Genomic DNA, 19,468 nt, shown 5'->3' with positions numbered 1-19,468 from the left:
TTTGTGATTCTCATTTTTCTTAGCATTTGTATAATTTTTCGATTATATTTCATATGCATATGTTTTGTTTTTATGTTTTTAGTTTGCATTACACTTAGCCGGCGCCTTTTTTGTTTAGCACGATATAGGTAGTATTATTAACTATATAAATCGATGAATTTCCAAATTTCAATGGGTTCGAAAAAAAAATCAAGAGTTTCATTTTGAATCGTTTTCATATTTGAAGTGCATTTTTTTCATGTTATTTTTTTTTTGTTGCTTTTTGTTTTGTGTGTTTCGATATTACATACAAGTACATACAGCTTAGGTTTAGGGGCGGGGGCGTGGCAGGGGGCGTTAAAAGCTTGCCTTGACTATATAAAACTATGAGTGTGTGTGTGTTGGTGTGTATGCGTGTGTGTGTGTTTCTGTATGGTGGGCGTGACAAAACGAACAAAAAACGCTTTGAACTGACTAGAGAAGATCTAAAATTCGGCTTAAATTGCAGTCGAAACATGCTAAACAATAATGTACAATCTAATATATGGGTGTATACGTATATATGTATATATATATATTTAGTTTAAAAAAAAAAAGGTATATAAAAGTCTTTGCATTGGAATCGTTAAACACATACATACAATTACAAGAAGGATTAAGCCGATCCGCGAATTGAAGCCAAGCATTTGTCTAGATTAAAAATGCTGATACTCATCAATCGCCTCACGCCATTACAATTTTCACTAGGTGGTTCCGATCCGCATGACGGAATTTCCAACGAAATTTTGGACTCCAGATCGGCTAAGACTAAGTTCTTTAATGGAGGGAGGCTGATGTCTCTTCGTTCGTTCTCACTGTCTGTCCAACAAGCAAGCTCGGAAGAAAGCTAGTGCTAAGCTCGATGCTAGCCGAGATCAATCGCCGGATTGATCGGCGTACTGGGCTGGGCTGGGCGTGCGGGTAAAGTTATATAAAGTTATAAAGTTATGGCACTGGTAAATGCTGGAAGCTTCAATAGGCCTAAATCTCACTTTCACTTTCACCAATGGCAGTGCAGCTCGACTGAGTGTGTGTGTGGTGTGTTGGTGTTGGTGTTGGTGTATGTTTCGATTGGCTTGTGCGGACTAGGATCGGGGATATGTCGGGGACAACAGGCAATTGCATCTAGTACTATATGCTAATGATATTACAGGTCGAAATCAACAGGATGTGTCCAGTGATGTGTCCTTGGTGTAGGCGTGTGTCTTTGCAGTCCTTAGATCGATAGGGAGCAACTCAGGACTAAGTTTAATAATGCGGTACAGTGCGTTTGCGAGCTATAAGGCAAAGTTCAGTTATTTCGAAGACTCTTCATCTCATTTCTCAGCCTGTCCGCGAAACGCACTGCACCTTCAACACGTTATGTACAGTATACAGTGCAATAGATGTCCGAAAGTCTGGCAAGGACTACAAATTTAGTTTACAAACAATGCATTCGTGCGCTTCATTGTGGGCCTCGTTTGGAGCCTTACAAAAAATGAGATATAGATTGCTTAATTTCGTTTTACAATTGTTTGCTTTGCTTTTGCTTCGGCATTTGCATTTGCATTTGCTTTGTTTCGTTTGCTTTTGTTTATCGTTTCATTCAGCTTTGTTTTGTTTTTTTGTTTCTCATTTCATATTTTCTTTTTTTTTTTGGACGGAACAATTTACAACATATGATTATGAAACAATGAGAGAAACGAACATAATACTTAGATGGCCTCTAAAATATAAACTAATCGGATGTATGCATAGCTACAGGATGTGCTTACAGGACCTTACGAACGAAATTAAACAGACTTACACAGAAACGAAAGAAGACAAAAACGCGTTTAGTGGCTACAATTAAGATTTGCTAATGGAATGAAGTAGCTTTCGGGTGCTATGATATATCCTTACAACTCGATAAGGAAAACGAACAGATGCAATTACAATTTCAAGAATTTACGCAGAAGGAGAGCGCGCTGGTGTGACACACAAGTGAATGAATATATAATCATAAGTGTATATAATCATATAGATAGGCGTAAGTTGGGGAAAGGACTTGGCGCTTCCTGGCGGCATTTGATTTATCCTTGCGTGTTACAGTGCGTCCACGTTTCGTGTCTAATTTCGCTATTCAAAGTATGGCTTCTCGACTTGAGTTTGAAGTAATTTTGCACTTGTTCCTTTTCTCGTTGGTAATAAATACAGTAATGATAATGATAATCGTAAGACAAGATAATAATAATCGTAATAATAATAATGGTAATGGTAATAAATATGCACGTATGCTATAAATATGGTAAATTTGTTATATAAAGCTTGGATCGCTCGGTAATATCATATAATATTTGGTTACACATTTCCCCGCTACTTCTTTGTGATTCGGTTTTTGGGGTTCTGTTCTGCTTTTAGCTGCTTCCTTTTCAATGCAATCGATCAAATAAAGCTCATAAGCGTCTATATATTATTTGTGATCTGTGATTTGTGATTTGTGATCTGTGTGGTGTGTGTTGTTGTGTGTTTCTTTACTAGGTTTCTCGATTTATGATTGGTATTAGGTATTGGGCTTCGATTGCCAACTTATAAAGCGACGATTTCTGTTCAAGTTTCCATTTTAGATAATGTAGCATTTTGGATTATCCTTCGATTTGCTTTAAATTTTAGCGCGCGCTATATAATCATAAATATATATATATATATATTTATATATACGTGTGTATAGCATGTATATTATTCAGTTTTTAAGTTCTAGCGACTTTTGGGAGCGGTGCCCGGCACATTTTGGAAACTCTCCTCTTTCTCTCAACTTCTCTCTGTCGCTGTCTCCCTCACTTTCGCTCTCGCTCGCTCTCTCTCTCTCTCTATCTATCTCACTTTCTCTGGCGCACACACACACACGCACGCAAAATGCACTCACACTCACACAGACACAACAGAGAGTAGATATAGGATATGCAAGATCGGGCCGAGATCGTCTGAATATATATAGAAAAGTTGAATCGAACCAGACGGATGGGACATGCGACATTATCTAAGGATGCGTGTGTGTGAAGCGAAGAGAATGGGAAAAAATGTCTGGATTAAGCTATGCTTGAGATGGCTGATCCTTAACTACACCATAGTACTTATGCAGATACTGATACAGATACAGATACAGTTACAGTTACAGAGATATAGATAGTTGTATACTATATATGCTTGCCCGTCGATTCCGATTGTGTCAGGCACGCGCTCCTCGAGATACACTTGGATTATATCTCCACGTTTACATATGCCTATAGGTGTATGCTTTAAATATGAACTTAGCCTAGCAATAAATATGTTTCTCCATCCATCGACTTATCTCCTTCTCCTTGCCCGGCTGACCAGTCCGTTTCCGGGCTGCCTTGCTCGACCTCAGCATGGATTCTTTTCGGAGTAGATGGAGCGGCCTTAAGGTTTGCTTTTAGAGTACTGAGTGGGGGGTTATTGCTAGAATTGCGTTTAGATGTGTGCCAGGTTGACGTCTAGAACTGCCTGCTCTCGATGTCCAACGCTCCATCGTAGGCATCGAATGCATCAGCCGACTCGTCTCCCTCTCCGACATCCAGGGCCAATGGTGTTGGCTTGGCTGCGGTGATGGCTGTGGCCGTTGCCACGCCGGCGACCAATTCGTCGAGCAGCTGCATCTGCTGGCGAGTGGGCGAGGTCAGGGGCGTGGCAACCGTTTGATATCGGTGATGGAACGTCGACAATATCTCGCGAATTTTAGCAATGATCTCCTGTACTCAGGCATTTGACTCCTGCGGAACACAAGGGATGCATATCAAAGATGATGCATATTAGGTATCTATGCTGGATGTTTACGCACCTTTAGGTTGTCAAAGTAGTGCATGATCTGCTCGTAATCCATGTCGAGATCGTCCAGGCCAAGACGCTCTCCGGGGGCGACAGACTCATCGACGGTGGCCGAGAACATCGGATTGCCCACCACGGTGGCGCGCTTGACACGCGACGATTTCGTGGTGGGCTCCTGGCTGACGGCGCTGGCTGGCAGCCTTATAATCTCGTCCGTTCCATTTGAGTTGGCCGCATCCCCAGTGCTGCTGGCCATGCTGTGGTTTTCTGTTCACAAGGCCAGACCGTCCGTTTAGAAGATGTTTAATGCAAACTACAAGATATATGCCTACCTTTAGCTTTGCTCTGGACTGCTGATGTGGACGGCGTTGCCGGCGAGGACGCGGCTGCTTTGGTAACTCTCTTTGGTGTCAGCGAATCGAACTGGAACGCGTTCTTCTGGTGCGGATTCGTGTACTCCACCAGCTTCTCGGCGTTGTGCAGCTCCTCGTGTTGCTGCTGCTGTTGTTGTTGCTGCTGCTGCTTGATTTTGTTGTGCGCCGCCTTAATGAGTGGCTCCTGGCTGAAGTTGTGGCTATGGCTATGGCTGCGCTGATGCTGGTGCGGATGAGAATGTGGATGGGCGTGGGCCAGTGGATGTGGGCGTTCTGTTGGCGGTTGCTGATTAGGCTGCGGTGGCGACTGTTGGCTATTGGCATTGCTATCGCTGTTCTGCAAATGCTCACGTCTGTACAGCTGACTGTGTCGCTTGTTGGGTGCCGCATCCTGCTAAATAAAAGCAATCAATCTAAGCTTATAGATTTGGAGTTTTTCTCTGAGGACATACCTTTACAGATCCAGTACCGGGCACAGGCTGAACGGGCAGGCATGCTCGAGCGCCCACATTCCTGTGCGGCGGCACTGGTGGCTTGTAGTCCAGGGCATTATCCTTGCGCTCGTTGGCCAAATAGCTGCAAGTATTTTTTCAGATGAGTGTTGGCTGGTGCAGATTACTTTTGAACACAATACTCACTGGTCGGCGTGCTGCTTGTTAAGATTGGAGGCCGGCACGATGTGTGTCTGCAGCTTGGGCTGTTGGTCAAAGGAGCTCACACGGCGTCCATTGTCGTAGTTGACAATCGGATTGCTAGTGATGCGCATGCGGGAATCTGCTGAATAATGGAGCCTTAAGTAAGTTAAACTTTTGGAAAAGATTGAATGTCACCTCTCGGATTCAGATGCGTGTTGGTCTCAGCAACAATGGACTGTCGGTCGATGGTGGAGCGTCCCAGCCAGACCCAATCGTGTGCATTCGTTGTCGACTCCTTCAGGCGCACATCCCGGAAGCCCCCAGATCCACCAGAACCATTGCTCTTGCCCGCCGACAGGGGATCCAAGCCAGATTCAATCATTGCTGGGCGGAACTTAGAGGCATACACAACGCAAGAGATCACGAACACAATAATTGCGAAGCAGAATGCCGTGAGCAGGACGTACATGCCCAGTTCCATGGTGGTCATGGTGCCCGTGCCAGCAAGTCCCTTGCCATGATGACCCTTATGAACCGCCTGAATGCTGCCCCGATGCTGACGCGCCTGAACTGTAGGTTCGTACAGCTGGCTGGAGTCCCTCAAGGGGATGCCCACTGAAACGGAGATTAGAATAGAATAAGTATAAAGAGATACAGTCCCACTATCAACTACACCCACCTATGATATCGGCCAGATCTCCTGTTTGCCTATAGTTCTTTCTCTCCCTGCCCACAGTGCCATCATTTTGGATAGCCTCCTGCTTGCTCACGATATCCACATTGTTGAAATCCACTTCAATGGATGCCAATGCACTGGCCAATGGTGCTGCATTCGATTTGTTCTGTTTGGAGCTGCTCAACGTGCCACGTCGCTGGCGGCACTCCTCGGACAGTAGAAGGGTCACGCGCAGCAGGTTACCATTGCCCTCGCCCACGGCTATGACACGCGGATGATGGGAAGCCAGCATGGGAGCGAATGCCACCACCTCGGTGTCCAAACTCTCCACCAGCAGGAAGTAGTCCTCCACGGCAATATCTCTGTAATCACACAATTATAATGAATATACGCGAATTGAAACTCGGATAATGTTCACTTACCGCAAAGGAGTTTTGGAGCCATCAGTAAACTCCAAATCGATGTCAAGCAATCCCTCCTGGTACTGAGCAGTCAGCTTGTGTGTGACGGAAGTCTCCGCCAGGTAGCCGTTCTCAATCGTGTTGTCCGGACTGATGGTGAGCTGCAGGCCCGAAATAACGCGAACGATGAGCTTGGAAAGGTTCACCTTGTCGCTGCCCACACGGATTTCCTTGGTGCCAATTACTCGACCCGTTATGGGTGACAGGACCTGGACATCGGTGCGTCCCATGGACTTGCCCTGCAGAATTCGACCCTTCAGAGATGCGATCTTGGGATCGGCAACACGGAGCAGCGGCTGCACCAGATCCGTGACCCTTAAGCCTGTACGCCGTGAGATAAAGTAGCTGGTGCGTCCAGAGTTCTGTTTTAATGGGATAAGAAGAAAAACATGGCTATAGAATCACTTTTGCTGCTTAGGAAGCTCAGGAAATCCCACCTGGTCCACGGCCAGAAATTTGGCGTACACCTCCACGGGACTTTGCTGGTAGCGAGCGCGACAAATCGTCTTGTCCGCTCCTAGATTGTTATAGTAGTTGGTTCCATGCTGACCCCAAACGTAGGATCTCTTCTTTCTACGACGCGACTGCTTGTTGTGCCTGCCATATAATGAATAAGAATGATAAGTAAGATATACAAACTAAAGAATAATAAACTTACAGATAGTGATTGTCATCGGTTACTTTCCATCCTTTGATCTGGGACAGACGGAAATCGGATATGTAAACCTCCAGCGGGAACTCGGGCATCCAAACGATGAACTTGGCCACGCCCACATAGGTGCCATACTTGACAATGACCGAGGCATTGGATGAGCCGCGCTGCTCGGAGCCATCCACATAAACCGAGCTACAGGAGGAGGAGACCTGAAAGTAGTGGAATTGGTTATTTAGCTGCCAATTGCGTGATTCACACTCATCAGACGCACCTTGATCACACTTTCGTCTTCGGCGTGACAGGAACTCTGCAGCGTCACATCGGCCACCTTGCCCGCCTGCGAAACGATGAACACCTTCATGGCCTGGGCCACCTGTCTGCCCGTTAGAACCGCCGTGTTCATCACCTCCCAGATCTTGGCCATTGGCAGCACCGCCTGAATGTCATCCTTGTTGATCTCCAGCTTGGCAATTAGTCGCTTCTTGTTGTCATCGGGTATAACCAGTTCTCCGGAATCCTTGTCCTTGGGCGTGTCATAGACATGCGTTACGGACCACACAATCTTGCCACCGTCCACAATATCGTTGGTGTCCTCGGCCACCTCGAGCAGCCATGAGAATACCTCAAACACCTCGCTGGTTAGGTTGCCACCACTTTCCAGACTGGATTCGGCCTCTTTGCGGAAAGCAGTGACGCGAGCGGTGGTGTGTTTGGGATTTTCCTTCTCTACAGAAACGCTCCATTGGTCTGTGGAGGCGGTGGCGCCCAGAATCTTCAAGCCCGCCTTGACACGAGCTCTCACAGTAAAGGCGGCCACCCGCTGATCGGGATATTGATGCAGAAAGACGGGCACATGGAGGCGGGACAGTGGATACAGCGGATGTTGGGGCAGCAGAAAGGTGACGGCATCATCGGCGCGCAACATGCGATACGGAGTCCTGGCGGCCAACAAAGGCACCTGGGCGAATGTGGTCAACGGCTGGATCTGCACCTTCGGCTCGCATTGCTCGGGATTACGCAAAGGCGGTTCAAAGACACTGTACGAGACCTGGGCATACCGCTGCGGCACTTTGGGTGGCGCCTGGCCACTGCCATCTTGTGTGGGCGCCGGCAGCTGGGGCCACCAGCCCAGGGGCACGACCACTTCGGCTACGCAGACACCGTCCTCGCCCTCCGGCATGCAGCGTCCTTTGAGAGGCTGCTCCGAACCCATGGCCACGTGCAGGAGTACGCAGACCTTCTGGCGCTGCAAGTGACCACCCGGATCGGCTCCGGCGTGGAATAGTACCCGAAGCACGGGAGCATCCTGCGATACACTGGAGCGCACCAAATGGGCGGAGATGTCCAGGTGCATGTTGGGCTGCTGGAGCTCCAATAGAGTGGCATTCTGTGGGAGAGAAAGTGGTATGACAAGGCGTCCTTTTGTTGCTGGCCAGGATTAAGGGACAACTTACGTTCATATAATCGCCCGACTGGCTATCCATTGTGTCCGGCACAATGTAGCGGGCTGGCACCGTTTGTTTCGTGGAAAAGGGTCCATAGCTGGCGCGTATGGACACCGGCTGCGTGGTCTCCACCACAGTGAATCTGTCCAGGGACAACACGGAATCGTAGGAGGATCGTTGCCGTAACGGCGGCACCGCCGAGGATGTCTGCACGTTGGCGATCTCCGGCGTCACAGGTGGTTGGCGGGCGTGCTTCAGAAAGAAGCCGCTGTCCGGCGCCTCGAAGTGCACCTCCACGGAGTCTGGCGAGGATCGAGCATGGATTTGTCGTGGGTTGGGAGTAGACGAAGGAGTCAATTAGTTGAATTTCGGTAATGGTAACATAGGGGTTGGGGCTTTTCTTAACACGGAGGTCACCCACTCCTCCTTTATCCCCCTCCCCCTGGCTAACTCCATCCCCCACTCCATCGCCTTTTTTGTACCACCCCCCTGGGTTTGGAAACTTTATTTGATACTTACATGCCAACGACAGCTGCAAAGCAATTATGAGGCAGTATCTCATCATCTTGTTCGTGTTCAGGAATCCAAAATATATCGAAATCCTGAAATCCTGTGCCCACCCACTCGTTAATTTGCTAATTAACTCTGCCCGCACTCTCGTTATTTTCACTGTTCTCTCGCTTGTGTGGCTTGTTTGACCGTTATTCCGTTAATCGTGCCAAAAGTTAACCGTTAATTCGCGCTGGCTAGCACTTTTCGTCCTTTTTTCTCGCTCAGCAATCCGCAGCACATCCTTTATTGATTCTTTCCAGTGTGCCCACACACCCACACACCAACACACACTCACACGCTGCTCACACACACAGCCGTGGGCCACCTCGCACACAGATACACATGCACATGCAGGTATAGACACATCTTCTCCTGCAAATCGCGCAGTTCAGTTCGAAATTAATTGGACCGCGACCGTGCCAACCGATTCGATTTTTCACTCGACTCGCTTTTCACGCGCTGGCAAGGATCTGCTGGGCTGGAAAATCCCTCGTTCGACGCCCTAATGCATGCCTCTTTTCATTCAGGTCTCTCAGAATTTTACACAAATATCGAACATTCCAAACACTTTGCAGTGTGTCCATACCGTATTGAAAACAATATCCTAAAATAGTGGTACTACCGTATTTGGAAGTGCTGTAATATGGGGATGCCAGACTGTGCGCATACTCCTGAAACTCCAATCAGAACGCGGGCAATTCAAAAAGTTCATACCAAAAAAAATATCATGTATGTCATGAGAAATAAAATTTGTTGGGATTGGATTTTAATATATTTTAAGAAGAACTATAGATTTTACAAGAAAAGAGCTAATGCTATTTCTTTGTAACGAACATTTTTAAAAAAGAGCTGGTAGCACAACTCACAATAGGTTTTTAGGATTCTCATAACTCCCATGGTCCCAGTGCCAGTAGAATTTACATTAAATTTATAAAAGAATTTTTGGTTTAAAAAATTTTTTTTTAAGAGCTCGAACATTTTGTACTTTTCTGCAGTATTATTTGGCATATTCCGCGGTATTTTCTGGTAAATTCAAGCTGCCTCTATGCTGGTCACACTTGGCCGTCTCATCGAACCGAAATCGCTTTATAAAAGACAAAAGTGCAGCTGGTTGAAAGTTGCATTAACGAAACTTCGATAGTATTAGACACTCGACATTCGGCAGCTGTGAGTATGAATCAAATCAGGAGAAAACAAGCAAACATATTCGATAAAATAAACGAACTGAACTTCCAAAGGGCGCTGCCCTTTGTGGGTGTGCGTGTGTGTTAGTGTGTGCGTATGAGTCAGCGTCGGCAGCGCGCAAATGAAAACAATTGTTTTTATGTTATAATTTCATTTAAATGTCCATCCGAAAGTGATAAATCAACGAAGTCGCAAACATTTGGCCCAACTTGAGTTCTCGAGTGGATTTGGGTGCTTCAACTGCGGTTTTTTTCGGGCCTTTTAAGGCTTTAATTGAAATGCGTGTGCTAGTGTGTGTGAGAATGTTTTCAATGAGCCAAATACGTGTGCGATGTTGTTTTTGTTAACCGCAGTTCAACAGCATTGATAAACACGCATACACATGCACGCACTGGCGCAGAGAGAGAGCGAAACTCCCATACGTGTCATTTTCGTTTGCGCGAGTGACTCAGAGAGCTGCGCATGTGTGCGTGCATGAGTCGCTCACGGTGGGCGCTCGATAAGGTGGACTTGTAACTCTAGCGGAAGCTTAGAGCTATCAAGCAATTATCCTTTCTAGCCTAAAACTCTATTAACTTGGATTTATTTATAAATATAACTTGTTACCAATTTGTTATTACAAAAATCAACTTAAAGAGCAGCAATAAGATGTTCTTTCCGTTGTGATATGCCTGAGCACGGTGTAGCACTGTATCGAGCGTCCACTGTATGTTGACACAGTTTGTTTGGAGAGCAATGAAAATCGGTTTCAGCGGAATTCGCTGCAATATGTCTATATATAGCCATAAATACATACCCGGCCAACGAAATGCTTATGTGAGTCGTCGTTTTTCGATTTCAGATCCACGCCGCACACACATCACTCCAGCGCGAAGCACTAGTGCCACCAGCTCCACAGGCCGGCTCCATTTAGCTCCATTAACTGCATCAGAACCACCAATCCAACAGCAACCATGTCATCCCGCAAGACCGCCGGACGTCGCGCCACCACCAAGAAGCGCGCCCAACGCGCCACCTCCAATGTGTTCGCCATGTTCGATCAGGCGCAGATCGCCGAGTTCAAGGAGGCCTTCAACATGATCGACCAGAACCGAGATGGCTTCGTCGAGAAGGAGGATCTGCACGATATGCTGGCCTCGCTGGGCAAGAACCCAACGGACGACTATCTCGATGGCATGATGAACGAGGCGCCCGGACCCATCAACTTCACCATGTTCCTCACGCTCTTCGGCGAGCGGCTGCAGGGCACCGATCCCGAGGATGTGATCAAGAACGCCTTCGGCTGCTTCGACGAGGAGAACATGGGCGTCCTGCCCGAGGATCGCCTGAGGGAGCTGCTGACCACCATGGGTGATCGGTTCACAGACGAGGATGTAAGTTGTCTACGATATCAAGTGGGAGTGTGCCCTTACAACTTCTTTCCATTCACATTCACAGGTGGACGAGATGTATCGGGAGGCGCCCATCAAGAACGGTCTGTTCGACTACCTCGAGTTCACGCGCATCCTTAAGCACGGTGCCAAGGACAAGGATGAGCAGTAAGATCGCCAGCAGTCGATGCACTAGCCAGCTGCCTCTCCAATCAGCCTGTCCAAACTATCCATCATGAGTTTCGTTTTGATAATTTAATATATATACAAGTATAAACATTTTTTTTTTGGTCTCGCGCCTTCTGTTCTTTGATTCCTGATATTCCTGTACTTACCCGTGCATTTGAATTAAACAAAAAGTAGCCAACACCAGCGATTGTTATGTACGACACTGTAGTGTGTGAGATGTTGGTGCCAGATAACACGATTTCCCGAAAAACTCCTTTCATAAGTATTAACTCATTGAATATACATATATATTACCTATATACAAATACATACTTATACAAGAATGTGGCAATAAACCTTTGTTTTTCTTACACTCGAGAACGTGCGCACGTCCAACCGAACAGATGTCTGCAGAAATCCTTCAGCCAAAAGCAACTGATCAAACAAGAGAAACTTTGGAATATGTACCCCACATGGCTAACTAACAGCATGATGTGATAAATGTATGTAGTTTTGGATATGACGGAATATGAACGAGATTTCGGAAATTAGTCAAAAGTTTCTTGGAATCTTCGACAAGCTGACTAATGAGTTCATGTCGCGGGGTCCAAAAGACTCAATCTTGTAAACTCATATCTTATCTCACATTTTCGATTCGAAGATATTTCAGTTTCTGCAAATATATGTTTTTCAAGAATTTATTAAAAAAAAATCAATTAAATAGATGGCTTAAAAGAAAACAAGAACATTTGAAAATCTAGAAAGACACGGACTCGAGAATTACAAACCAGACAAAGAGGCGTCTAAACACTAGGCAAATTCTATGTACAAACAAGGCGCTAGGACTACAAATTAATGGTTAATGGTTAATGGCCTCTGCAGCAGGAACCAGCACAGCACGCGAAGATTACTCGACCTTCTTGGCCAGCGGAGCGGTGTCGAAGCGGGTCTTCCGGCCCGACCTGGCCCGATAGGCGTCCCTCACCTGGTTGATCACATTGGCGAAGAGTATTGTGCCGAAGAATACCAGGATGGTGCCCACCCAATGGTTCAGGGTGAATGGATTCCGGAAATAGATGATCGAGAACAGCAGCGAGACGAACTTGCGCAGGGTGACCACCAGCGTGACGGTTAGCGAGGCACATTCGGTGGTCAGGACGTAGACGGCACTGATGCAAACATACTGGGTGACCACGTTGCACAGCAGGTAGAACAGCATCAGCGGGAATTTCCACTCCAGTCCAATGGCTCCCAGCAGTGGCACGGCCACTGGTTCCGACGACCATGCGATGCCAAAGTGCTGGACTATATTGCCGGCCATGATCAGAAAACCGGGCAGAGGCAACATGTGCGTAAAGAATAAGGCCTCGCTGGGATGCTTGCCGTACTTCTTGTATATCACCTCCTGGTAGATGCCCATGTAGGCGGTCACCAGCAGGGCGATCGTCAGCAAGCCAATGCCCACCGTCCACCAGAAGAAATCGGAGTAGGAGGTATCCACCTTGAGGCTGTGATGCGTATTATCCTTGACATCGCCACTAGAGACCAGCGTGCACAATATAATGCCCGCCGTGATCATGGCCACGGAGCTGTACTGTCGCAGATTATAGCGCTTCTTCAGCAGCACAATGCCCATGATCATGTTGGCCATCAGTGATCCGCTGCGGAAGATCATGTGCAGCGGCATGGGTATGTTGAAGTTGAAGGCATAGTTATTGCACACGTTCGCCCCAAAGAACAGGGCCACCAGGATGACGTAGTCCTTCAGCGCAATCTTCGGTCGCACCGTAAAGAACTTGGAGGTGAAGACCAGGCCCTCCAGCGCGATGAACAGGAACTGGGCGAAGGTGATCAGGTTACCCGCGCCCGGATCGATCTGAATGATCAGCTCCAGGAAGACGACGTTGCTGCAGCAGCCGATGAACACGAACAGCATGCCCAGCAGGGCCTTCAGGTTTAGAGCCATATCTGAAAGATAAATATGTCCATGTATATTTTTGAAAATATAATTGGTTCGATGTGAGAGTATGGTATTCAGTTTTAATTTTGCGCGCATTTTGTCAAGTGTTTTTTTTTTCATTTTTCATTTTATCTTTTAGCATGTAAGACATTCCGTGCTATCTGTTATTTTAAAGGGGTAATAAGTAAGTAGGTACATATGTATGTACACACGTAAATTGTTTTATACATTCGCAAAACATTGTCATGATTACGAAGCAATTTGACTTCCACTAAACTTTGCTCTGATTATGCTAATTAAAAGAGTTTAGCACTGTTAATAATTCAATCTGATTTGGAATATATTACTACTAACTGATGAAAATATCTATTTAAATTATTGCTTATTTGCAATTCAGCAAAAGCTATTAAATTTCAGTCGTATGTGCAAAGCAAAGAAAAACATACATAAATGCTTAAAAAGCGAAATACATTAGCATAAATTATAATACTTATTCTTTGCGCATAGTTAATAGCTAATAGTTGTAGGAGATATAAAATTTGCATAAAATGCTTACCAAAAATAGAACTGATCGTAAACAAAGCTTAGTTAAAGTGTTCTTTTTTGGTGAAATTTATGAGTTTTATTCACTTTTTTACTGATTTATTGCTGGTGCAGAACGATTTTTTCTATGTAATCGAAGTCTGTTTTTTTTCTGGAAGGGTATTTCCAAGGTCGGTGGGTGGCTATAGATCGCTGCCCGCTCAGCGTTAGTCGACAATTTGGACAATTGTCACGTTGCCGATAAGAACTACGCGCATTGTTTAATTTAAACTGAACACTGAACTGACAATCGTTATCGGCGTTACTTACCTTCGCAATGGGATATATTCTGATCCGCGGGATGTGCGAGTTACGAATGCCTGTGGATTGTCCGGTTTAATGACGGATCTCGGATCTCGACTCTTTTGTCTCACTGGCGGGATGTCGAGAATCAAGATCGATTATATCAGTTGCTTGCTGTATAAACACTGCTCGCACACACACACACACGAACGCACATGGGTGCGATTAGAACATGAATATGCACCAACACCAACTTGCGAATCAATTATCTCGCTCTTTCGCAGCGCGACCTTCACCGTTTTTCTATCTCTCTCGCTCGCTATGGGCTCTCCTTGGAATGGCGCTTACCGTTCGTTGGGCGCATTGGAACTGTGGTAATTGGTTTTTGGTAGCTCACTAATAACCGTTAACAGCTTGATTACAATCTTAATGTTTTGTTGTAGTTTCTGCCGCGTGCTGTTGTTGTTGAACAGCTGAAGACTGCTGCTGCTGGTGTGACCAGCTAGTGGTGGTTGGTCGGGAAAAGGCGTAAGTTGCAGAGCTTTAAGTTCGGGGCGACAATCGATATCGATTGCAACAATTATCGCCAATCGAATTTGAATATTGAAGTTCAGAACTTCTGGACGTGTTTATATGTATAATTTAATTGTTCTATCGAATTAAATATTACTGCAAAAATATACTGTTAGTATTATTTCTGAATTGGAGACCTTAAAGAGCAGCGTTAGGCAGGCACTTTAGTTTCGTCATTTTTTCGCATATCTTATCATATCATAATTGCTTTGACCAAACAAATGTGATGCCTCAATTAATTGCTATCTTTTATGTCTTAGTTTTAGTGTCTTCGTTTAAACACCTCGGCCAAGAAATCATTAACCCCTTGATGACTAGCATACATTGTATATGAAACAGCAGAGATAAGAGTCATATGAATAATTGGGGCTCTTATCTGCCGAAATGCATAATCTAGCTGTATCCACCATCATCATTATTCGCCCGTAAAATAAAATACCTATATGTAAGATAGTGAGATTTCGTTCTTGGCCCTGCACTTGATTCTTGATGCGTAGTCTTCGTTTTTGGCCAAGATCTCGATGGTTTGGCAGTTGGATTTCGGCCACCGTTCCATTATGAAGTCGATTCAATTGAGTCTTCTACTCTTGACAGCGATCTTCAGCAGTTCGCATCAGGTAAATTTGGATTTAGTACAATTCCAAAAAAATGACAAATGCCTTGATCTATATCCTCTCCATAGCTTTCCAAGCCGGAAGATCCAACCTATACGGCAGCAGTGGTGGAGCACAGCCAGCCAGTGGGCGATTCTCCGCGGGCACGCACCATCTCAGCTTCGGCATCTTTCCAGAAGATCATCCGCGAAGTCGGCGATGTGGACATCATAGTGTTTCCCGAGCACATAATCAACAGTCAGGCCACGGCCACCTTTGTGCCCCATGAGTCGCAGAACATAACGCCCTGCTACCAAACGGACTATGAGCTCTTCCTCATCGAACTATCCTGCTCGGCGAGGGCTAACCAGCTATATGTGGTCATAAACGTGGTGGAGAAGGAACTGTGCGCCCATGGAGCTGGTTCCGACACCTACAATCCTTGTCCATCGACTGGCGTGCGGTACTTCAACACGAATGTGGTGTTCGATCGAAGGGGCAGGGTTGTCTCGCGGTACAGGAAATCCCATTTGTGGCGACACGAGTATGTCTCGACATCAGTGCTCCGAACTCCGGATATATCCATCTTTAGAACAGACTTTGGCGTAACCTTTGGCCACTTTATCTGCTTCGACATGATGTTCTATGATCCGGCGGTGAAATTGGTGAAGGAGCACAAGATCACGGACATCGTGTATCCCACCTACTGGTTCTCGGAACTGCCATTCCTGGGCGCAGTGCAACTCCAAGAGGGTTGGGCATTTGGTAATGATGTTAATGTCCTGGCCGCAGATGCCAGTAAGCCCGATGGACGCACTTCCGGATCGGGTATCTATGCAGGACGCGGTGGCCGATTGGTTGCGGAGATTTTCGAGCAGCCCACCACCAAGTTGCTGATTGCGGAGGTGCCGAAGCGGGAACATGGCCAACTGGCACCCACTTTCACGCCGCTCTTCACGCCGCAGAGGAAAACGCCAAGATTGACTGGCCTGGCCACGTATCGGGATAACAATGTGGATATATTCGAAAGTGAACTGTTGGACGAGGATTTTCTGAGTTTCGAACGCCAGTTGTGCCATGGCAGCTTTTGCTGTGCCTTCTCCATCGAACGAAAGGTCACCAGCGCCGCGGAGAACGAGGTGCCCTCCAGTGGGGCCAAGTCGTATCGCTATAGGATCGGCGTCTACTGGGGCAACGAGACCACAGTCATTGGCGTGGATCGCACGGAGCAGGCCACTTGTGCACTCTTTGCCTGCACGGATGTGCGTCTCGCCAGCTGTGGCTACATCTATCCGGAGAACGAGGAGGTCATCAATACGCACCACTTCACCAAGCTGAGTATCTCGGGCAATTTTCCAGCTGCTCCACGTGGCCGACGATTGATCATGCCCAGCACCTTGAATGCTCTATTCCTGCCCGTTTCGGTTTCGGATTATGAATGGATTGAATCACCAGAGGCGGCGAATAATGTGGACAAGCCCATATTGGTCGATTTGAAACTAGCGAAGCCGCAGAACGATCTGCTCACCTTTGCCATTTGGGCCAACTACTACACCGAGATACCCAGCACCCACAACTTGGATCACATGCAGCCGAATGCAACTCAGTCCAGTCCCTCGACTTCCGCATCCTCGACAGTGTCGGTATTCTGGATTTTATGTGCCCTCAGCTGTCTCATTTCTTGGTCATAATACTTGGAAATACTTTAGACCGTTCACTTTCTGACTCAAATGCTATATTTAGTCATATTTTTTTTTTGCTTATCTGAGCACCAAAATAATTGTTATAACTCCTCATAATAACGAAATCCCCCACTAAACCAGAGTAATAAAAGTTTTGTAGATTTTTTAATTTCAAATTTAAAGGCAGCACAAGAATTTCATTTCAAATGCATTCGTTTGCTTAAAATCCATTTTTGGAACAGCTGGATGGTAGAAAAACTACCGACTAAGGAAATTCAATAGGTATATCGCACAGATTTCCCAAGAACGGAGCTGATTAAGTGCAGATTTTCCGAATGCGAATTTCCCCAGAATTCGACCAGCTCCAAGCGGATCCAATGCATTTCCTGCGAACTGACCGTTACTTTCACTGCCGTTCGTAAGTCTCCACTTGGAGTCGGTTATTATTTGAATGAAAGCAGCAACAACACCAACCACCCACCGCCCACCGCCCTTTGGCGCCCAAGCAGGCGACGAACGACCTTGTGGAGATTCGCTTCCAGCGCAGGCGCTTCCAGGACCTCTGCCAGCGTTGTTTGCATTTCCAACAGGTAGCGACGTCGACGTCGACGTCAAAGTCCATGCAACAGTGGCCGCCGTTTATAATGAGCCAAGGCCGACGGGGAGGGGGGAGAAGGTGCTCGGCCCAGTGGGCGGTGGGTGGGTTTTTGGCAATGCTCATCTCCCACACACACACACACACACACGCATCAATGTAGCATCTTCAATGACAACGACGACGACTTCTCCGCGGGTGAATCCTGCTGGACAGGATTCACGCTGTGACTTTCCGTGCGATTTAACATCATTTGCTTGCTGATGCCGCACCGTCACCTGCCACGCCTCCCGAACTGCCGCCCACCGCTAAGAAGAAGCAGGAAAATCAAAAAGGAAATACAAAATAAACTTTCAACGAATCCCGAAAAAGGTGCCCAGCCACAAGAATGAAACTAGTGCACAAAAAGAAAGTTAAGAGAAGTTAAAAACTTTAACATTACCACTGCAAATAAAGCCTAAATTTTAGCAATGTTTAATTTTTAAAAATATCCTATTAAATGTTATTAATTTCTTTGATTTTATTTCCATTTTTATGTTTTTTTTCCGCACAGTGCGGACTGAGTAAGCTGTTTGCAATAGAGTTATACGTAATGCCACCCCTTCACGCCCCTCTGCGTAATTTCCCTCCATTTATTTTAAGCCCCCCCTCTTATCTTATTTTTTCATTACGCCCCCCTCCTGCCGCCATTCAATTCGATTCCCAGGCCTTGGTAAACATTTTTTTTTTTCAGCACAAAAATCAAAAACTTTGAGCTCTCTCCGCTTTTTAGGGACGCTATAGGGACACCACGGGTGGTGGGTGTTTTAGGGTGGCTCTGGGTGGTTTTAGGGTGGCTCGAGGTGGCTGAGGGTGGTGCCACTGTTGCTGCTGTGGCACCTGCCACTTGAAAATTCCACACGGCTTCTGTTACATTTTGATTTATTTGCTGAAATTTATTGTTAAAGTGAATGGAGGCGCAAAAGTTGCCAGCGAAGGGGGAGGGGGGTTGGTGTTGCTGAATTTGGGTGGAGTTTGAGTGGGCGGTGGTTGGGCGCTTATGTATAACAGGTGGTGAAGTGTAGGTGAAGGCCGCCGTCGCAACCATAAAATATCTGGCCGCACTGGCTTCTCTACTTTCCTTTTTTCATTTTTTTTTTTTTTTTTCAACCGATTTCCTGTGGCTCAACTCCGACCTGTCGAGAGGCAGCAACGAGGAAGGATTCTCAATCAGAATCAGTTCCAGTCATTGACACACACACACGCACAGAAGGGCGCCGCATTAGCAACTAACCGCATTCGGAACTGGGAACCAATTCGATTCCCATCCTCTGGCCACACAGTGCACAAAAAGAAACGTAGAAACGCGAATTCTTCAGCAATTCTAATTCCTTACGCAAATTCTTAAACAATGCTAATTCCTTACGCGAATTCTTCAATATATCGCTAACCAAATCAAGTGTTAATTAGACCGGAAGTGGCCATTTTCCATGGCTATAATTCTGCATACACTTCAAGACACGCGAATTCTTCCGTTATAGGGTGCTTCCAATTTTCTTTCCTTGTTTTACATTTTATAACACTTCTTTTTTTTTTGGCTGTGCAGTTACCTTTTCGCCACCTCCATATCGCCAGTGCTCCAGTCACTTCCCTGAGGTCTCAGGCAGAACTGATTGAATTGAATATCAGTTTTCAGCTGGCACAGCTCCCCAGATTGCCACGCCCCCCCAAACGTTCCGCCCTTGCCGTTCTGCCGTGCCATTTGAATTTGAATGGAAATGATTTCACTTGATTTTCATATTTTTATTATGTTCCCGCCGGGCTCACCTGGCACACAAATACACACACACACATATGTATGCATATACAAGCATATATCCGGAGTCATGCCCCATCTCACTCGCTCGCTGTGAGTGCC

General features: G+C 46.3%; 4 protein-coding genes across 5 annotated transcripts; 2 read left to right on the top strand and 2 right to left on the bottom strand.

The window, feature by feature from the left end:
* Positions 1-1,608: 1,608 nt before the first annotated feature.
* On the bottom strand, positions 1,609-9,245 carry LOC6725264 (transmembrane protein 132E). Of its 2 annotated transcripts, none has more exons than XM_016173504.3 (13): positions 8,588-9,245; positions 8,078-8,370; positions 6,895-8,010; positions 6,627-6,832; positions 6,406-6,565; positions 5,930-6,330; positions 5,511-5,869; positions 5,027-5,446; positions 4,835-4,970; positions 4,649-4,772; positions 4,155-4,590; positions 3,836-4,089; positions 1,609-3,767 (listed from the first exon to the last, which is right to left on the bottom strand). In XM_016173504.3, the coding sequence occupies exons 1-13, from the start codon at positions 8,631-8,633 to the stop codon at positions 3,753-3,755; spliced, it is 3,966 nt and encodes a 1,321-aa protein (XP_016038269.1). In that variant the 5' UTR covers positions 8,634-9,245; the 3' UTR covers positions 1,609-3,752. The 2 variants fall into 2 exon arrangements, with proteins under 2 accessions (XP_016038269.1, XP_016038270.1); XM_016173505.3 differs by having other exon boundaries at positions 4,155-4,587.
* A 387-nt stretch (positions 9,246-9,632) lies between these two features.
* On the top strand, positions 9,633-11,699 carry LOC6725263 (myosin regulatory light chain sqh). Its single transcript, XM_016172915.3, has 3 exons — positions 9,633-9,787; positions 10,647-11,178; positions 11,243-11,699. The coding sequence occupies exons 2-3, from the start codon at positions 10,759-10,761 to the stop codon at positions 11,345-11,347; spliced, it is 525 nt and encodes a 174-aa protein (XP_016038268.1). The 5' UTR covers positions 9,633-9,787; positions 10,647-10,758; the 3' UTR covers positions 11,348-11,699.
* Positions 11,700-12,025: 326 nt separating this feature from the next.
* LOC6725262 (UDP-xylose and UDP-N-acetylglucosamine transporter) lies at positions 12,026-14,652 on the bottom strand. The gene is made up of 2 exons (XM_016173503.3): positions 14,156-14,652; positions 12,026-13,311 (listed from the first exon to the last, which is right to left on the bottom strand). Exon 2 carries the CDS (start codon positions 13,307-13,309, stop codon positions 12,251-12,253), a length of 1,059 nt encoding a protein of 352 aa, XP_016038267.1. The 5' UTR covers positions 13,310-13,311; positions 14,156-14,652; the 3' UTR covers positions 12,026-12,250.
* Positions 14,653-15,213: 561 nt separating this feature from the next.
* On the top strand, positions 15,214-17,136 carry LOC6725261 (vanin-like protein 1). The gene is made up of 2 exons (XM_002106247.4): positions 15,214-15,318; positions 15,384-17,136. The coding sequence occupies exons 1-2, from the start codon at positions 15,223-15,225 to the stop codon at positions 16,983-16,985; spliced, it is 1,698 nt and encodes a 565-aa protein (XP_002106283.2). The 5' UTR covers positions 15,214-15,222; the 3' UTR covers positions 16,986-17,136.
* The last annotated feature ends 2,332 nt before the right edge of the window (positions 17,137-19,468 follow it).

Source organism: Drosophila simulans, chromosome X (genome assembly GCF_016746395.2).
Source record: "Drosophila simulans strain w501 chromosome X, Prin_Dsim_3.1, whole genome shotgun sequence".
Lineage (NCBI taxonomy): Eukaryota > Metazoa > Arthropoda > Insecta > Diptera > Drosophilidae > Drosophila > Drosophila simulans.
Note: the sequence above shows the minus strand (reverse complement) of the source record. Positions and strands in the feature narration are given on the sequence as shown.

Bases quoted from the DNA above. Each gene is read 5' to 3' on its own strand.
- LOC6725264 (XM_016173504.3), bottom strand. From the start codon at position 8,633: ATGATGAGATACTGCCTCATAATTGCTTTGCAGCTGTCGTTGGCAT. The intron at 5,447-5,510 runs GTGGGTGTAGTT...TCTCCGTTTCAG, and splicing joins AGATCTGGCCGATATCATAG to TGGGCATCCCCTTGAGGGAC. The intron at 4,090-4,154 runs GTAGGCATATAT...CCTTGTGAACAG, and splicing joins AGTCCAGAGCAAAGCTAAAG to AAAACCACAGCATGGCCAGC.
- LOC6725263 (XM_016172915.3), top strand. From the start codon at position 10,759: ATGTCATCCCGCAAGACCGCCGGACGTCGCGCCACCACCAAGAAGCGC. The intron at 11,179-11,242 runs GTAAGTTGTCTA...TCACATTCACAG, and splicing joins ATCGGTTCACAGACGAGGAT to GTGGACGAGATGTATCGGGA.
- LOC6725262 (XM_016173503.3), bottom strand. From the start codon at position 13,309: ATGGCTCTAAACCTGAAGGCCCTGCTGGGCATGCTGTTCGTGTTCATC.
- LOC6725261 (XM_002106247.4), top strand. From the start codon at position 15,223: ATGGTTTGGCAGTTGGATTTCGGCCACCGTTCCATTATGAAGTCGATT. The intron at 15,319-15,383 runs GTAAATTTGGAT...TCCTCTCCATAG, and splicing joins TCTTCAGCAGTTCGCATCAG to CTTTCCAAGCCGGAAGATCC.